The following is a 13855-nucleotide window of genomic DNA, read 5'->3' on the forward strand; positions in this document are numbered from 1 at the left end:
ATTGGCTGTAAAGCGCTTTGGGACGTCGTGAGGTTGGAAAGCCACTATATAAATGCAAGTTCTTTCTTTCACTTCATTGTAGGACTACCAGTTAAGAACAACACCCTTAATACATTCAGTAACTCACTGTGTTAGACTGACAATAACAAGTCTACTGTGACTTAGGTCAGAGACTGTCCATTATTTAGTAACAATTACATAAATACCATATGCATCCCATAACTTACTAGTATTTGGTCACAATATGATCAAATGAGTACTACATGCATTCCATAAACAAATATATTCACATGAGCCATTTCATTGGTCATCTGAAACATAAGAACTCAGGGTACAATTGACCATCAGAAAACACAGCAAGCCAATTTTTAAACTACATCACCTATTAATATTTCTCACAACTACATTAAATACAATTTAACAGGTGTCATTAATATGCCATTTCACCAAACTATGAAACACAATAGCAGCAGTATAGTTACAGTCAGTACATTGTTTTGCAGAAAGCTCAAAAGATTTTCAAATCTCACCATTTTATATTTCATTTTCTTCTCCAGCTTTTCAGATGGATTAATTGAAGAACATTGGCTTCATTGTCCTTTAAAACTAACCTGGTTGGAATATCTCAAGCTGATATTCCTCTGTTCCTTTGGAGGAACATAACGCCTAGCAGGGTCCAGATCCTTAGGGCTGATCAGTTCATCCACTATCAGGGATAACACATAAGGAAATAATTGGATGTTAACTAAAATTTGGCCAGAATATTGTATCATGCTAATCCATAAAATTATCATCTATTGGTTTGTTACATGCTTTGCAACATACCAAGCATATGTCATAGAATACAATTTGTGGATGTTCAGAAATACAGTTGGCGAAAAGTGAGGATGACAACTTAGAGACCAGACAATGCGCATTAACAAATTATTTGGCCATGGTGGACATCACAGCCAAATCTGTTCTTATCCTTGTGTGAAATCCACACGTACACTTTCCAACAGTTTCACTAGATAACAACCAAGAGTGGCAAGTGTGATTGATATTCCCTCTCCCCATTCCAGGGGGTCTAAGCCACTTCTATTGCTCATACCTTCTCCCTAGGCACAATCAGTTAAATCAACACAGACTGGGGTTTTGAACTTTGAACCGTCTTAGTCTGTGCATCTCAGTTCCATACTGGGTAGTGCGTTTCACTACTGAGACTTTGAGCAGTCTAGCATGTAGTACGTATTTGTTATAACAAGAATAGTTGCAAAAATTAGAAAATGCACATTTATCAGCAAGATGCCACTATGGTTTCAGGTCACACTAAGTTCATAACACTTATCTTTGGAATTTTTCAAATGAGTAAATTCCTGTTTGGACTAACATAAAAAATAATTAAATCTTATGTTGGCCTTACTAGGTGATGCAATATTCATGCACTAAATTCAATTGCTTAAAGAGCTCCTGAGAGGTTGATTGGCTGGGGTAGGAGTTGGAAGCATTCAAAAGGATGAGATAAGAAATGCAGCAAGGCCTGAAAGTATAGAGAATCCAGTACATGTAACATTTGTTTATACAATTGCTCAAATTATTGGAGGCTAGGAGTGTCCTAGAATTCAATGAATTGCTTGCCAACATTGATCATCATACATAACACAAATTATTTGCTTTATATTCAACAAATACTTTTTTTCATGCAACACATGGGCTCATAAAATTGTCAACAAAACAGCCCTAATCAAAGTCACAAATGACATTTTCTGTGACTGTGACCATGCTGCATTATCCCTCCTTGTCTCTTGGAACTTTCTGCAGTCTTTGATACAATCTATCACACCATCCACCTCCATTGTCCGCTTACCTTTAAGATCTTAGTCAAAACATTTTGAGCAATGGCTTCTCTTCCCACCCCCACACCATCACCTCAAGAGTCCCCAAGAATCCATCCATGGCTTCTTCCTCTTTCTCATCTATTTGCTGCTCCTTGGCAACTTCATCCATGAACATGGGATCAGCTTTCACATGCATGCTTTCACATGACCCCTAGCTCTACCTCTCCACCACTTCTCTCAAACCGAACCATCCACCTTCTGCTATCAGATTGATTGTCCATCATGCAGTCTTGGATCAGCCATAAGTTCCTACAGCTAAACATCGGAAAGATCAAAGCCTTCGCCTTCAGCCCCCACTGACTCCATTCCACTCCCCAGTAACTCGCTCAGGCTGAGCCACACTGTTTGCAACCTCAGCATCGTGCTCAACCCTGAGCTGAGTTTTCAACTCCGCATTCTTTCCATCACAAAGACAACATACTTCCATTGGAACATCATCGTAGTCTGCCCTTACCTCAGCCCATCTGCTGCTAAAACCCTCACCCATGAGTTGGTCACCTCCAGCCTTGGTTTCTCTAATGTTCACCTTGCTGGCCGCTAATCCGCCACTCTCCGCAAACTTCAGCTCATCCAAAACTCTGCTGGTTGTATTCTGTCCTGCACCAAGTCTTGGTCATCCATTACCCCAGTCCTTGCTGATCTATATCGGCTCTTGATTCTCCAGTATCTTATTCTCATCCTTGTGTTTATAACTGTTCATGGCCTTATCCCTATCTCTGAAACCTCATTCAGTCCTACAACACCGCTACCCTATTCTCCATTCTTCTGACTCTGGCCTTTTATGTATCCCCCCCTCTTTTTGCCTAGCTTTCAGCTGCTTAGATCACATGTTCTGGAATTCCCTTCACAAACTCCTCTAACTCTCCATCTCCCTCTCCTCCTATAAGACCCTCCTATAAGACATTTCCTAATCTCTGCTGCTGCTTTGGCTGTGTTGATTTTTCCTTATACTTCTGTGAATCACCTTGGGATGTTTTTCTACATTAAAGGTGTTATATAAATACAGGTTGTTGTTGGTTACTAATTTAATGGGTTTAGCTAACAAAACTACTTTACTTACCAAGCAACTTTGCAATTATATACAAGGCCTGTCCCCATAAGAAAAGATTTCCATCACGTCCAGAGTTGCTAGGAAAACGCTTTAGGCTGCCAGGTGATGCCCTTTCTAATTCAATAAAATCTGCCGGCACATAATAGTACTTTGGTACAATGGCAAAGGCTGTAGGGTTAAGGAATAGATATGGATTAAGCATATGCATCACAAAACTCATTAATATTCAGAACAAACTGAAGAAGAAACTTATTTATATTCAAAATAGAAACTAGTCAGGCTATTCTTCAAGAACCCACCAGCTGTGGGGTTGGAGGCAAGTTGTAAATTGATCTCCATATTTCTTTTGTCATTCTTATTGCAATAACATTCTGCTAACCAGATTGATTCCAACTGTACAGAATTTACAATTTAGTTTTAAAATAAAATGACACTGATAACTGTTACAATTTAGAGTTTCAAATACTGTTTTCTCTTTCAAATTTTGTATCAGACCCCCCCGCCCCCCGAACCCCCAAACAAACTGTGCCATTTGTTATCTGGAGTACACATTTTAGATTATGATATGTAATGTTGCAAGATTAACAATTAACAGGGTTAGTAATTAATCTATTTTGCAGTAATACTGCATACTGGAATTTACAAAAGATTCCCACTAATTCTCCTATTAAGGTGAATGCAGAAATAGCCCCCATCAAACCAGATCTTATTGGTTTATATACTTCTGTGAAGTGCCTTGGGATGTTTTACTACGTTAAAGGCACTATATAAATGCACATTGTTGTTGTTAAATTACTTTGATGTTTATTTACAAATTAAACAATGAAGCACTAGAACTAAGCAACATACCACAGCAGAAGGCAAGATTGATAGACATACACCATATAAAAAGTCAATTAAAGTGACAGTCTGAAATCTTTGATTTATAAAAATCCTCCTGTACTGAATTTAAGTTTCTTGAAATATTCCAGACACTCTCAAAAGAATTGTCTATTGATGTTCCATCAGCAGGAAAAAACATCCCAGCAAATTTCTTTTGAAGATGGTACTGTCATTCCAACATGATAAAAGCAATAACATTATTTCAGCACATGATAGAAGTACAATGTCTCTCCAAGATTAAGTGCAATATTACAGGAACTAACTACTGTAGGTGGTTGAAGCAGACTTGTTAAAAATACAACTGGTTCATCTCGTGTAGAATTGCTCATGAACAAAACTAAAAATTGTTTCTCTTCCTGTAACTGTCACTCTGGTTCTTTCCCACTCCAATTCTTTCTGTGTCCCTCTGTCTATATGGCTCTGACACACTTCTCTTATTGTGGTTTCTGTATTTCTCACTTATCTCTAACTCTCTTACGTACTCTTTCTATAAACCTCTGCTTTTCTTCAACTCTTTTCTTCTGTATGTTTCAAAGTCTCTATGGCTTTTTCATATGTTCTTTAATTAATGTACTTAATTTCTATCAACTACTTTTTTTCCAAAAGAGTATGCAGCAAGATGGAAGTAAACAAGTACTGGGTTGGAAGTGGGCATCAGGATTGGAGATGGTGTGGGGGGGGGGGGGGAGTTTTCTGAGAGCTACAGGAACATATGAGGGCAAGAGAGAAAGTGGGGTCGAAGGCTAGAAGAGAGGATGTCGGGTGTGGGCCTCTGCTTGGTATGATACCAGCAGCAGAGGATAGAAGATGGGGGTGGGAGCATTTTGTAGGGGTTAATGTCTTGGAAAAGTGTAGTCTTGTGGTTCAAATAACTTGGGGGTGGGAAGGGAAGGCAGTTGGGCCCCAGGAACACCCTTAAGAAGAATGGTGCCTTGGATCATTTGGTAGGCCTTGAGCATGAGGCCTGCAAATGTTCAGGAGATGAGGTTGTAGTTGCACTTGGAGGTGGCTGGGGTCTAGAAGCATTAGGGAGGTGGAAACATTGGATGGGGTAGGCGATTGGGAGCAATGGAGTGGTGTTCTAAGTAACTGGGGGCATTGAAGGATCTTGAAGTAGTGTGGGGACTGGAGCACAGGGAACTGCCATACGCTGTGGTACACAGAGTGAATGTGGCTGCTGAGATTAAAGTCCCAAAGCCAGGGAATCAGTATCAGAAGCCAAGTCGTATTTTGAATTTAATCTGGATTAGCTGTAAGGAGGGCAAAATTGGGTATGCATGGAGCAAGTGGGGGACAGAATGTCACATGCACAGAATCAACTAGGTCACGGAGTTGTACATATGCAAAGACATAAAAATATCACAATACCCAGGGAGGAAGCAGCCAGTTTGAAGAATTAGAGCACCGGAATGTTATGCAAAGCTGTGCACCAGAAGCGCTACTTTGTAAAATCTACCTCATATCTACTTGTTCCTAAAATTTTAATTTTCCCTGCAGCAGCAGAAAATAAAAAAATGTATGTGCTCACGGCTATCAAGAGATCTTTCCCACACCATGGCTACTATTTCCTACAGAGAACCGTAGGAAGAAGTGGGTGGTAATCGCAGTGGCAAGTCTGCCAACTTGTATTGTGAAAATCAAGTAATACTCATATTTATAGCTCAGCTAGTGTAAACTAAAGGGGAAGATGCTTTGCAAATACATACAGAATAGATCCCTGGGCTGAGCTGCAAAGTTGCAATTCAATTACGTTCAGATGAAGTCATTACTCAAAGCAGAGAATCTTGAGCCCTTTGTGAATGCCTTCTGACACCAAAGACTGAATTATAGCTTGCAAGTGACTCCAAATATTGTTTTAATTCATTTCAGTTTTCCTTAATTTAAAAACAAAATACATTACTGTTATGTTTTGGGTACACTAAGGCTGTGAGATTGAATGATACAGGACCTGGACTCTTACTAAAAAGAGACATAGGACTTGTGTGGCTGGACCTGTCCTAATACTGTACAAGATTTTTCAACATTTCTTTACTATCAGTATATAGTCTGTACTATCTATATTAATGTATGCTACTAGTTGACAATTTAAACAGATTAAAATAGGCAATACCCCCTTCTTTCCAACGTCGATATATTCTTTAGTTCACTGTTGCAAATTTTTGGTGTTATATAAGTACAATTTTGCAAGAGGTTACAAAATCAATAATTATATCAACTATATTTCACTTCTAGCATGCAAGATCACACTGTGCATTAAAATAAAGCATAATTTTTCACCTTCAAATTATCAGCTGTACTTTGTAGTACTGTACCTAGTCCCTGAAACTCATCTGTCAATTTTTTTAAAAGTTTGTAGTGCAAATTTATAAATCTGTTAAAAAAAATTCAGTGTTTTTTGTAAACTACAATGGAACAAATGTTCTTGCAAAATACTGTTTGAAAGCTGTTTAACATAAAGCAGGTGACAACCTCATCAATCACCAGCGTAAAATAAAAATGTCCTTTTCCATGGATTCAAATAATTCTGTATCAAATAATTTTCACAGCTATCAAGTGCGATCCCTCTAGAACTTTCATTTCATTTTGTTTGAGATTGATTTTATTACAGCATCTAGCAGCAGGCAGAATATTATCCTGTTCCCTGTAGACTGTTCTACACGTAAAATGCCCATCTTTTTATGTTCAAGAATATGGACAATCCAGTTGAAAAAGTTAAACACACAGGGGTGATTTGTTGGCAGTTTATATAAGACAAGATATTAAAATCAAGAGGTAATGATGTGTCCATATTAAACCATAATAAGACCACAATTAGAGTACTGTGCAGTTCTGGGCTCCACACTTTAGGAAGGATTTTGAGTCTTTTGCAAGGGTACAATGCTGTTTTACTTGGATACTGAAAGAACAACAGAAAGTGCTGTTAACACTCAGCAGGTCAGGCAGCATCGAGGAGAGGAGAAACAGAGTCAACGTTTCGGGTTGAACCCTTCGTCAGAACTGGAAAAGGTTAGGGAGGAGACATTTTTCCGGTACATTGATGACTGTATTGGTGCCGTTTCCTGCTCTCGCCCTGAACTAGATAATTTCATTCACTTTGCTTCCAATTTCCACCCTTCCCTCACCTTCACATGGTCCATCCCGTCCCTTCCTCGACTTCTCTGTCTCCATTTCTGGGGATAGGCTATCGACCAACATCCACTATAAGCCCACCGATTCCCACAGCTACCTGGACTACACTTCCTCCCATCCCACTTCTTGTAAGGACTCTATTCCATTCTCCCAGTTCCTCCATCTCTGCCGCATCTGTTCTGACGATGCCACCTTCCATATCAGTGCTTCCGGTATGTCTTCCTTTTTCCTCAACTGAGGATTCCCCTCTACCGTGGTTGGCATGGCCCTCAACCGTGTCCGTTACATTTCCCGCTCTTCTGCTCTCACCCTTTCCCCTCCCTCCCAGAACCATGATAGGGTTCCCCTTGTCCTCACCTTTCACTCCACATTCAACGGATCATCCTGCGCCATTTCCGCTACCTCCAGTGTGATCCCACCACCAAACACATCTTTCCCTCTCCCTCCCCCCGCCCCTTTCAGCATTCCGAAGGGACCGCGCCCTCCGCGACACCATGGTCCACTCCTCTATCACCCCCAACACCCCTTCCCCTTCGCCCGGCACCTTCCATGCAAGCACAGGAGATGCAACACCTGTCCTTTTACCTCCTCCCTTCCCACTGTCCAGGGCCCCAAACACGCCTTTCCAGGTGAAACAGCGATTTACTTGTACTTCTTACAATTTAGTATACTGTATTCGCTGCTCACGATGCGGTCTCCTCTACATTGGGGAGACCAAATGCAGATTGGGTGACCGCTTTGCGGAACACCTCCGTTCAGTCCGTAAGCATGACCCTGAGCTTCCGGTCTCCTGTCACTTTAATTCTCCCCTCCACTCCCATTCTGATCTCTCCGTCCTCGGCCTCTCACATTGTTCCAACGAAGCTCAACGTAAGCTCGAGGAACTGCACCTCATCTTTCTATTAGGCACTTAACAGCCTTCAGGACTCAACATCGAGTTCAACAATTTCAGACTATAAATTGGCCACTGTACAGGAAACTTTGGTTTATCCGGAGGTTAACTGTCCGGAATGCAAAAGCCACCGGCAAAAATCAGGAGCCGTTTCGTTTGTTTTTTTTTCTTTCGTTGTTTTTTTTTTCACCAGTCAGGCTCTGCAAGGTCTCGCTGAAGCTGTTGCTAAGCTACAGAGACGCTTGCAAGGTACGGCCGACTGTTTAGAAGCTGTTGCTAAGCAACAGGGTTTGTTGCCAGATACGGAGCTCAAAATCTCCATATGTTTCAACATTAGCGCTGGTTCGTCCGGCAGTTTTGATGGGACGGCAACAGCTCGGTCCCGTCGGTGCCGGATAGCACAAAGTTTCCTGTATTTCTTTTTTTTTCTCGTTTCCTCACACGTTAGCTGTTAATGTTGCTGCCATTGTCATCCACACATCATCTAGAGCCATCTTTTGTTTCTTAACTTGTCCCATTACCTCTCCTTTTGCCTTGCACGATCATCCCTTTTGTCATTCAATCTCTCCTGCCTTCCATCCTATCACTGACCTTCCCATTGTTCTTTCCTCCCCTCCTCCCTGCTTAAAAATCTCTCCTCCCTAACCTTTTCCAATTCTGACGAAGGGTTCGACCCGAAACGTTGACTCTGTTTCTCCTCTCCTTGATGCCGCCTGACCTGCTGAGTGTTTCCAGCACTTTCTGTTGTTATTTTAGATTTCCAGCATCCGCAGTATTTTGCTATTTTACTAGGATATACTCTCTGGTATGAGGAAATACAAATACAAAGAAAGACTTGAAAAGTTGGGTCTTTTTCATTAGAACAACATAGGTTGTGGGGAAACATAATAGAAGTTTTTTAAATTATGAAAGGATCGGATAGGGTACATAGAAGCAGATTGTTTCCAGTCGTTGAAGGGTCAAAAATGAAGGGCCATAGATACAAGAATCAATGTAAGCGATTTAGAACATAGGGCAGGTGAAACTTCTTAAGAGAGAGTTTTAAGGCTGTGGAATTCACTTCCAGGGTCTACATTCAAGATTATATTGGATAGAGGGGGTGAAACAAAAGCGGTTGAAGGGATATGGGAACAGGGTGGGCAAATGTGATTAGAATTATTTGCTCATGTGGAGGGTAAATGCCAACCTTTACCAACAGGCCTGTTTCCATGTAGTAACTTCTATATATTTTTATTGGGGCAGTAATTCCTCCCCAAACGCGAGAGTACGGAAGGGGTACTCACGCATCTGGCCGGAGGAAATGCCGGTTTTCAGCATGCACAGCGCATGCGCTGAAAACCAGCATTTCCTCTCCTCTAACCCAAGAGGTGAAGAGGCTAGCGCGTGCGCTGTAGGGGGCAGCGCGTGCGTCTTGGATTTCCTCTGTTTTGGGGGATTTGCGCATGTGTAAAGGCTTGTAAAAAGCACACGTAAGTATTTATTTTTACAGGTAAGTGGTGTTTTAGTGCAATTTAGAATTTTTTTCCCCACAGGTTTATTATTTTAAAGAATCTACAATAAGGTAAGTTTAGTTTTAGACCGTTTTTATTAAAAATTAATTTTTTTCCAAAAAAATTTTATTGTTTAAATTATTTTAAAAAAAACTTATTTATACTTAATTTAATGATTGGGATGTTTTTTAAAATTTTATTTAAAGTTTAAGTAGTGTTTTGGGGTGCAGTACTTGTCATGAGTTTGACAGTTCTTACTCTCAAACTTATGAATGAAGTTTCCCCTCCCCTGATTGGCTGAACAGTGCTCACCTGATCCCAGCCGGCAGATTGCACTAACTACGCCGCTGGGTCAGGTTAGCACAGCGCGCCGACATCAGAACCGGGCCACTGACAGGAAATCCACTGCGGGCCAGGTTTCAGATGTCGGCGCGCCGGGTAAGTGCACATCGGGGGCTTGCACGCGCGGCAAGCCCCCGACACCAAGTTCTGGGCCATTATGTGCAACTAATTTTGAAATAAGAACATTACTGGTAGGACAGTCATTTCAATAACAAGTATTCTCTTTTGGTTATTCTACTGCAATGATTTTATAAAAATTCTTCTACATGGTAGAATTTACCCTTTTAATTCCATTCCGGCATTCATATTAAAATTCAGTATGAGGTAAGTACTGTACTGCTGTCTCTTTGGCTGGCATTGAATTTCAAATCATCAAAATGTCCAGGTCAGCATCCAGGACCACTGATTTGTCACAGCCACTCACTGAATGTTTTCTGGTGAAACAAATCGGGTCTACATGAGGTTGTAGGCACTACGTTAAAGATATTGGCCTGAAATTTGCAGTCAGGATGACAGCGAACTGGCAGCGTTCGCAGTCATTCCGTCTTTGAAACTGACCGCAATTTCAGGATTTGGCACCTGAAATCCCGAAGTTGCAGACAGTCATTGACAGTTCTGAAACAGGCTGCGCTGTGTTGCCTCCGCCCCCACCTCCACCACCCCACAGAGCCTGAAATCTGTGTAATCAGCCAAATCATTGAAACTGACGAAAACTACGGCTCTTCCACAGTAATTACGCTGTTAAATTTTCCACTAAAAGTTAGACCCAAAGGGATTAGATGTAACTGGGGTTTTAACTGCTAAACAAATATTAATTGCCTGGAAAACTAATTTTAATTTTGTGCAGTATGAAATTTGTCCATTTCAATAAAAATTCACATTTTTAAGAAACTTTTTCAAAATTTTAAAATGAAAGTGTATCCATCTTTATTTCAGGTTTGCCTTTACCCCATGTGAGAGCCCCAATCTTTCTTTTGCTCTCTCTAACATTTTTTAAAAGTTAGAATTTTAATGGCTTACTCACTTCCTTGTTCGCGGTCTGTGAGAATTCTGCCTTCTGATTGGCTGCTTTGGCAGCCTGTTGACGTCACAGCATTTCGAACAAGGGGATCCCCATTACATTCCGTTGAATTGAAGGTCGGAAAACTCTAAGTTCTCGACATAGGGATTGTGAAATCCTTGTGCGGAGTGTACTTCGGAGCCAGCAGCAAAAACCTTCACTTCGCTGCTGAATGCAAATTCCGGGCTAATGGCCCGAATTTGTGGTCGGAGGTGTTGTAAAAGAGTTGATTAAAGCTTTGTTTAACGCTTAGACCGAGTGCCTAGTAGTTTTCTTACGTCAATTTAATCAACTGTTTTACAACATGGAGGTCTAGTTGTGTCCTTCACTAGTTCCTGTTAAGAACGTCCTGCGCAAGCTGGGCCCGTGCCCGAGTATTTATACTCTCCCTGGACAGCGCCACCCGCAGGCCGCTCAGTTGATTCATGTCAAGAGGCTTCCCGCGGGGAAATGCCTCCAATCCGCAAAGAAGACCCGCGCCTACCTGGGGCCTCGAGATCCACGGAGACTCGCGCTCCCGGGCCTCTCCGGGTACCCACAGGTAGAGGCCCACGTATCCCTGGGGCACACGCGGTTCGCAAGCGCCCCTGGGATCACGTGGACTGGCCCAACAAATGAAAGAACGGGATTCCCATGCATGCTTATGGGGATTCCGTATGTATGGAAATCCCATAAGCATGAATGGGAATACCCCAAAAAGTACATGTACTCATCAAATACATTTTTAAAATTACATATTTAAGCTTATTTAAAACAAAAATTTAATTTTTTGAAAAATAAATTTAAATGTTTTAAAGGGGCTAATAATAACCATACCTTATTTTGTAGGTGTTTAAATGATTGAAAAAAATATATTTTTATGTTCATTTAAACTCTTTACGCTGGTAAAAGCAGGCCTGCTTTTACCAGACGTAAGAACTTCACGGGCATTCGCTGAGCAGAACTCTCCGCCCGTGGATGGCCTTTTCCCGGGGATGCGTTGGATCTGTCAAGAAGATTCTTGGCAGTTCACAAGTTCCAGGTTTCCGCGCGTGCGCACGAAAACCCAGAATTTACACGGCCTGTAGGGGCTGCGAGATACGGGCTATTATTTCATAGATTACTCAAAATATTTGTGAAATGGGATTCAATTCGGAAGTGATTTTCTTAAAGCAGGCAGGGTGGATTGGTTGGTCAAATATTTTAATCAGTTCCATCAGGTTAATTGAAATAGATTGTGAGCATAACGAAAGGGGTCATGCTTTTCTCCCTTCATTTTCAAAGGAATAATATATATACACTATATGCAAAATTACAGATGTTGCTTGTGGGCATTGAGTGCATGAGTTACTTTCCTGACAGGAAGCCATTTTCCCTGTCCTCCGTGCTCCACATGTAGCCAAGATCCTCCCTAAGCCATCATGCCTCCATTTACTCATTTTATTTGACACTATAAAATAACGTTGATCCCTCTGCTTTTGTTCTAGCAGTGAATCCTCTTGGTAAGTGCAGCCTCCCAGCTTCCTTTGTAGACTTAAATCAGTCTATTACCATTATTTGTAACATTCAGGTCACTAAGTGTTAGAACAGATGGTAAAGCTCTCTAGACTGTAATCTACCCTGAATATCTCTCTCTGTGAGAGCAAAAGCAGGAAGCAGCAGCATCATTAAAAAGAGTGAAACAATATGGAAAGGACAGAGGGGAGGCAGATTCAGAGTGTGATAAAGAAGTATAACAGGCTAAGAGGACAGAGGGAGAACTGAGGCATAGCAAGAAAAAAGCATGAAGTAGGCATATGGGAGGAATTGTAATGAATCAATATCACTGTCTATTGCTTTTTCAATAAATTAAACCATGGGTTTCAAATTCTATTTTTTTTTGCTGTACTAGCTAGGAGTCCCAAGATTGTGCCATAGCAAATAGTTGAATTTGAATACTGGATCTCAAATCTTTGAGAAAAAGCACAGATAATGGAATTAATTATTATTTTGGCTAAGTAATATAGTCATTTGCACTGTAAAAATCTGTTCAGCTTTTGCCAAAATGCAGATAAATTTGAGTCCTCTATAAAAGGTGAGTTTCATATTCTAAAATCATTTTTTTGGTGGCAAATTATAGATGACTCACCACTTTTAGCTGAGTCCTTCGTTTTGCTGCAAGAAACAAGGTACAACTGTTGCAGAGAGATGCCCTCTCCGTACAGCGTTGGCCCTTGGTCAGATAGTTATGTGAGAAACCTCATCATGGCTTTAAGCCAGTTTACCAATAAATAATGAAAATGCCATGTTCATGTTTAACAATTACAATGTGCTGTATTAATTGCTTCATATTAGTCAGTAGCTGGATTCTTTGCAAGATAGCCCTGCTGGGAGCTCTCCTGGAAACCAGACACACTAATGCCCTAGCACAAATGAACTGGAACACAGCACTGTCAGATCAACTTCTTCGATGTCATAATTTTCCCAGCAAGCTAAATTTAAGCATGACTGGGAATCTGGCAACCACAATGGAGGACTGGTTGTTTAGGCCCTTTTCCTGGTGAGATGGGAGTGTATCACTGGGAATACAATCACTAACAGAATGATCAGGCTTTCAAAATGGTAATATAGGGATTTATAAGCTGCACAAAAGGAAGAGCTGAACTACACAATGCTGGTTTTAATCCACTTGCTTCTTAGATACTGACTTGAATCTAACAGTCCTATTGAATGTAACCTGGACACTCTCCTTCATTTTTTTCTTTGATGTCCCGCCCCCCCCCCCACCCCAATGCTATGATTTAGACATTCAAGTAAATTTCTACAACAAAGTAAGGAATTAAACCTTTTTTATTAAGAACTCAACAAGGCACTCAGTAACACAGTGGGTTTCACGTTTGTGAAAGAACATTACTGTGACTTTCAATCCGTCTGACTGGATGAAAGTTTGCTGTCTCCACTGGTTGTAAGAATCCTTCTGATGTGACGTTATTTTGGGCAGTTACAATATAGTTTCTAGTGTACACACATCTGCAACAAAAAGAAAACTGTACAGAATTCAGCACACTTTGGCAACTTCACTCGAAGACATCATACTGACTGGTATAGGAGATGGAAGATTCACACTAATGCAATAGATTCCAGTTAAAACGCATTTTTGGGCAGATAAATGGA

General features: G+C 40.9%; 1 protein-coding gene across 3 annotated transcripts in view; it reads right to left on the bottom strand.

The window, feature by feature from the left end:
• Nucleotides 1-13855, bottom strand: part of phkb (phosphorylase kinase, beta) — a 337093-nt gene that overhangs the window by 160113 nt on the left and 163125 nt on the right. For all 3 annotated transcript variants that reach the window (XM_085991512.1, XM_085991511.1, XM_085991510.1), the window contains 2 exons: nucleotides 2938-3096; nucleotides 612-706 (listed from right to left, as the gene is read on the bottom strand). In XM_085991512.1, the coding sequence (XP_085847638.1) occupies nucleotides 612-706; nucleotides 2938-3096 (254 nt within the window). The remainder of the gene's footprint in view (nucleotides 1-611; nucleotides 707-2937; nucleotides 3097-13855) is intronic.

The sequence above is a fragment of the Somniosus microcephalus genome, chromosome 6, assembly GCF_052327205.1.
Source record: "Somniosus microcephalus isolate GS21.2 chromosome 6, FLI_Smic_1.0, whole genome shotgun sequence".
NCBI classification, from domain to species: Eukaryota; Metazoa; Chordata; class Chondrichthyes; order Squaliformes; family Somniosidae; genus Somniosus; species Somniosus microcephalus.